The sequence below is a fragment of the Opisthorchis viverrini genome (genome assembly GCF_000715545.1).
Source record: "Opisthorchis viverrini unplaced genomic scaffold opera_v5_610, whole genome shotgun sequence".
Taxonomy (NCBI): Eukaryota; Metazoa; Platyhelminthes; class Trematoda; order Opisthorchiida; family Opisthorchiidae; genus Opisthorchis; species Opisthorchis viverrini.
The window spans coordinates 106,201-106,974 of record NW_008752258.1 but is presented as its reverse complement, the minus strand read 5'-3'; the positions used below and the strand labels follow the sequence as shown (position 1 = coordinate 106,974).

Genomic DNA, 774 nt, shown 5'->3' with positions numbered 1-774 from the left:
GTTATTTCTGTTTTGATGAGTGACTTACAGGCCTTCGCTGTTTTTCTGTTGTACCATGAGTTAATCATGCCAGGAGTTAAGGCACTAACTTTTGACTCTTTGGTTGTCCTCTGTTCAGCTGTATTCATTGTACAAAGCATCCGTTTCCACCAGCTGTTGCCGGATATCATCACAGGAGTTCGAACAACAGCTGCTTGACGCCATTTCATCCAGAAAAACTATTTCATATTCAGAGGCTGATGGCATGGTTCGACTTCTCGCCAAAACACCCAATGAAGGTAGCATGTTGCAGGGAGTTGATCTGACCCTGGAGATTCCGAATCATATCACTTCCTCCGGAACGAATGTTGAGACACTTTTCAATGGGTCGATTCGCAAAACCTTATCCGACTGGGTCGTTGATATTCTTCAGGCAAACGGAGGTCACCTTCGATTAAAGAAGTTGCGTAAACAAGTGAGTATTTTCAGGGGACAAACAATGTTTCTCGTGCTTCCTAAATTTCACGACATTTGTACACTTTTATTCAACTTCGGTCTCAAGCTCCAGCCAGACCCTAACTAAACGGGTTAACATGTTAAGCTGTAGATGTGCAACTGTCTCCATGTCACACTAACCCACCAAAACATTGGTCTTGCCTTATATCCGCAATTCATTGCGGTGTTTGCTAGTTGATATTCTGACAAGGAATTCAAAATCTCAATTTCCTCTTATCTTAAGCTTTTCCATGTAGTTATCACACATTTCGTTACCTTGTCGTGGTGGTCGGGCTTCTG

General features: G+C 42.8%; 2 protein-coding genes across 2 annotated transcripts in view; one reads left to right on the top strand and one right to left on the bottom strand.

The window, feature by feature from the left end:
* Positions 1 to 774, bottom strand: part of T265_11813 (hypothetical protein) — a gene marked incomplete at both ends in the record, with an annotated part of 33,328 nt that overhangs the window by 1,937 nt on the left and 30,617 nt on the right. The window lies entirely within an intron of this gene.
* T265_15553 (hypothetical protein) overlaps positions 10 to 774 on the top strand; it is a gene marked incomplete at both ends in the record, with an annotated part of 33,856 nt that continues 33,091 nt past the window's right edge. Inside the window, one exon of the mRNA XM_009178586.1 lies at positions 10 to 454. Within this exon, the coding sequence (XP_009176850.1) occupies positions 245 to 454 (210 nt within the window). The remainder of the gene's footprint in view (positions 455 to 774) is intronic.